The 2,544-nt window shown below is 39.2% G+C and overlaps 1 protein-coding gene across 1 annotated transcript; it reads left to right on the top strand.

The window, feature by feature from the left end:
• Positions 1 to 204: 204 nt before the first annotated feature.
• Positions 205 to 1,919, top strand: SARC_12542 (hypothetical protein; the record flags this gene model as incomplete). The annotated part of the gene is made up of 3 exons (XM_014293349.1): positions 205 to 568; positions 1,172 to 1,394; positions 1,690 to 1,919. Coding segments are annotated over 3 exons (728 nt in total), but the record flags the coding sequence as incomplete, so codon positions are not given.
• Between the last annotated feature and the right edge of the window lie 625 nt (positions 1,920 to 2,544).

Raw genomic sequence — 2,544 nt, 5'->3', positions numbered from 1 at the left:
GTTAGCTGGGATTTTTTTTTGATACATTGCGATATGCACCTGGCCATATCCCAAGTACTGCATTGCCCTGAGATAGAAATGATCATGCACATGGGATAGAATTTTGTTTGATGTCAGCTGTATATAATATTTCATTTAGTGGCGGTCAACATACGCGGACAAATATGATATGCGAGCTAATGCCATGTTTCCTCCTCCTTTTGTAGACACTGGACTGGTGTTTCGACTTGGGTATCAGGTGCGTGACCGTGTACGCGTTCAGTATAGAGAACTTTAACCGGCCACAGGAAGAGGTGGATGATCTCATGGATCTTGCAAAGAGAAAGTTTCTTGAACTGGCGGACAATGAATCCACGCTGCACAAGAACAAAATGAGTATACGTATACTTGGGGACCTGAGTTTACTTCGACCGGATGTACTCGAGGTATTGATGCGGGTAGTCGAGGATACGAAGATGAATACCGACTATATCTTGAATGTGTGTTTTCCGTACACTTCTCAAGAAGAAATGGCCACCGCGGCGCGAAGGATAGCGGGCGAAGTGGAGGCGGGAGATATCAGTATAAGGTGAGCTATTGTTCGGCATTAGTATTTTCTCAGTGAGTGCTATTCAGCGGCTGAGTATGTAAACAGGATGACGAACAGTATTCACTGGCTTAGTGTCTTCGTCAGCTAAAGTTACTATACCTTGTTGCTGTGTGCTGCCTGTCAGATTCAGCGGAGATTAAGTCTGCTTCAGTGTGGAACTCAGCTAAAGTATTGCATTTGACGGAGCATACGGTCTATCAGTGCCCAGTATCAGGCTTTGCAACTCCCATGTGTATTTTTGAGAGAGCAATTGTTCCTATTTTGACGTGTTTGTTGTCAGCATCAAATCATACATTGTTTGGCGTCGTTATTATCATCCAAGGGCTCAGATTGTTGGTATTGCTACAGTCAACCTGCAGGGTTCGCTAGCACTGTTATGCGCTGACGGTGCGCACTCAGGATTGGCACGCGCTCCTTTCTACATCCAAATGCAAATACACTCACACATACTACCCTGAGGTGTGTACAGATGTGCACATATCACTGATACTCTCCTTGAGTCTCATGTAGCTTGCTGCGTCTCCAATTGAGACATGTGACGTGCCGCACTCGTCTAATCAATTTATTGTATCTCTAACATAGGTCTATAGATGAACAGTGCTTTGCGGATCACTTGTACACAGCTGGGTGCGGCGAAGTTGATGTCCTCGTACGCACGTCGGGTGAAATTCGACTGAGCGACTTCTTGCTGTGGCAATCGTCGTTCAGTCTCCTTTCGTACCGGGAGGTGCTGTGGCCGGATTTCTCGGTCTACGAATTCATCAGTGTCATTCTAGACTACCAACAAAGCCAAGCGGCGCTCATGGTAAGTTGCAAGTGTTTATCAGGTTATGTTTTCTGAGATATGTACCTGCATATTCACAACTGTGTCTCTGTTAACGCATGGATGTGTTGAGTAGAACCCATCCAGCGCATGGCTATATCGGTTCAGGTTGTGCCCTTTTGCCATCGCATTTCTGATCGAGAACCTCTCTGTGTGCGCGCAGGTTAATATGCACACTCAACTTGCCTATAGAAACTCGATATCAAGACACGAGCAAATCCGCAAAACTCGAGGGATTGGCATCAAACTCATGACTATCTATTCTGTTCGTTTGCAGTCAATTAAAGACAACTATGAGGTTGCTAGGGCTCGTGGCAAAGCCCAATTAGACGCCGAGTACACCAGACTTCAGGCGAGGAAGAGCTTCTCTACGAATTTCGTTCCGGATGACACAATGCTAGTGGAACGGTGTCGGTGATTTCGTTCATTAAAATTTAGTTGAAGTTGAACTGATTCATAAACTTGAAAAAACTGCGTGGGCTAATCATTGCAGAGCTTTCACGTCCACCCAAATTGATCTTTAGAGAGTGCCACTTAGTACTTCTCTTTGCCGACCATACTCTTAAGCTAGATCATCGGGATGTTGTGTATGATAGGTTGCAAACCTTACAATATATATATGTATATATATATATATATATATATGTATATATATATATGCGTGTATATATGTATATATGTATATGTACATAAATATTTTTATAGATATATATATATACCATATATATTTATTTATATATATATATATATTTACATGTATGTATGTATGTATTTATATATATAAATGTATATATATATTTATATGTATATGTATGTATATATATATATGTATATATATATATATATATACATACAAATATATATATATATATGCATACACATACATGCCTACATATATATGATATATATGTGTGTACGTATGTATATATGTATGATTGTAAGTATGTATGCATGTACGTATGTATGAATGGATGTATGTATATATGTATCAATGTATGTGTGTATGTGAGCATGTATGTATTTATGTATGTATGTATATATATATATATATATATACGTATATCTGTAATTATATGCATATAATATATATATATATATATACATTTATATATATATATACTATCCATATATT

This window comes from Sphaeroforma arctica (assembly GCF_001186125.1).
Source record: "Sphaeroforma arctica JP610 unplaced genomic scaffold supercont1.2382, whole genome shotgun sequence".
Lineage (NCBI taxonomy): Eukaryota > Ichthyosporea > Ichthyophonida > Sphaeroforma > Sphaeroforma arctica.
Note: the sequence above shows the minus strand (reverse complement) of the source record. Positions and strands in the feature narration are given on the sequence as shown.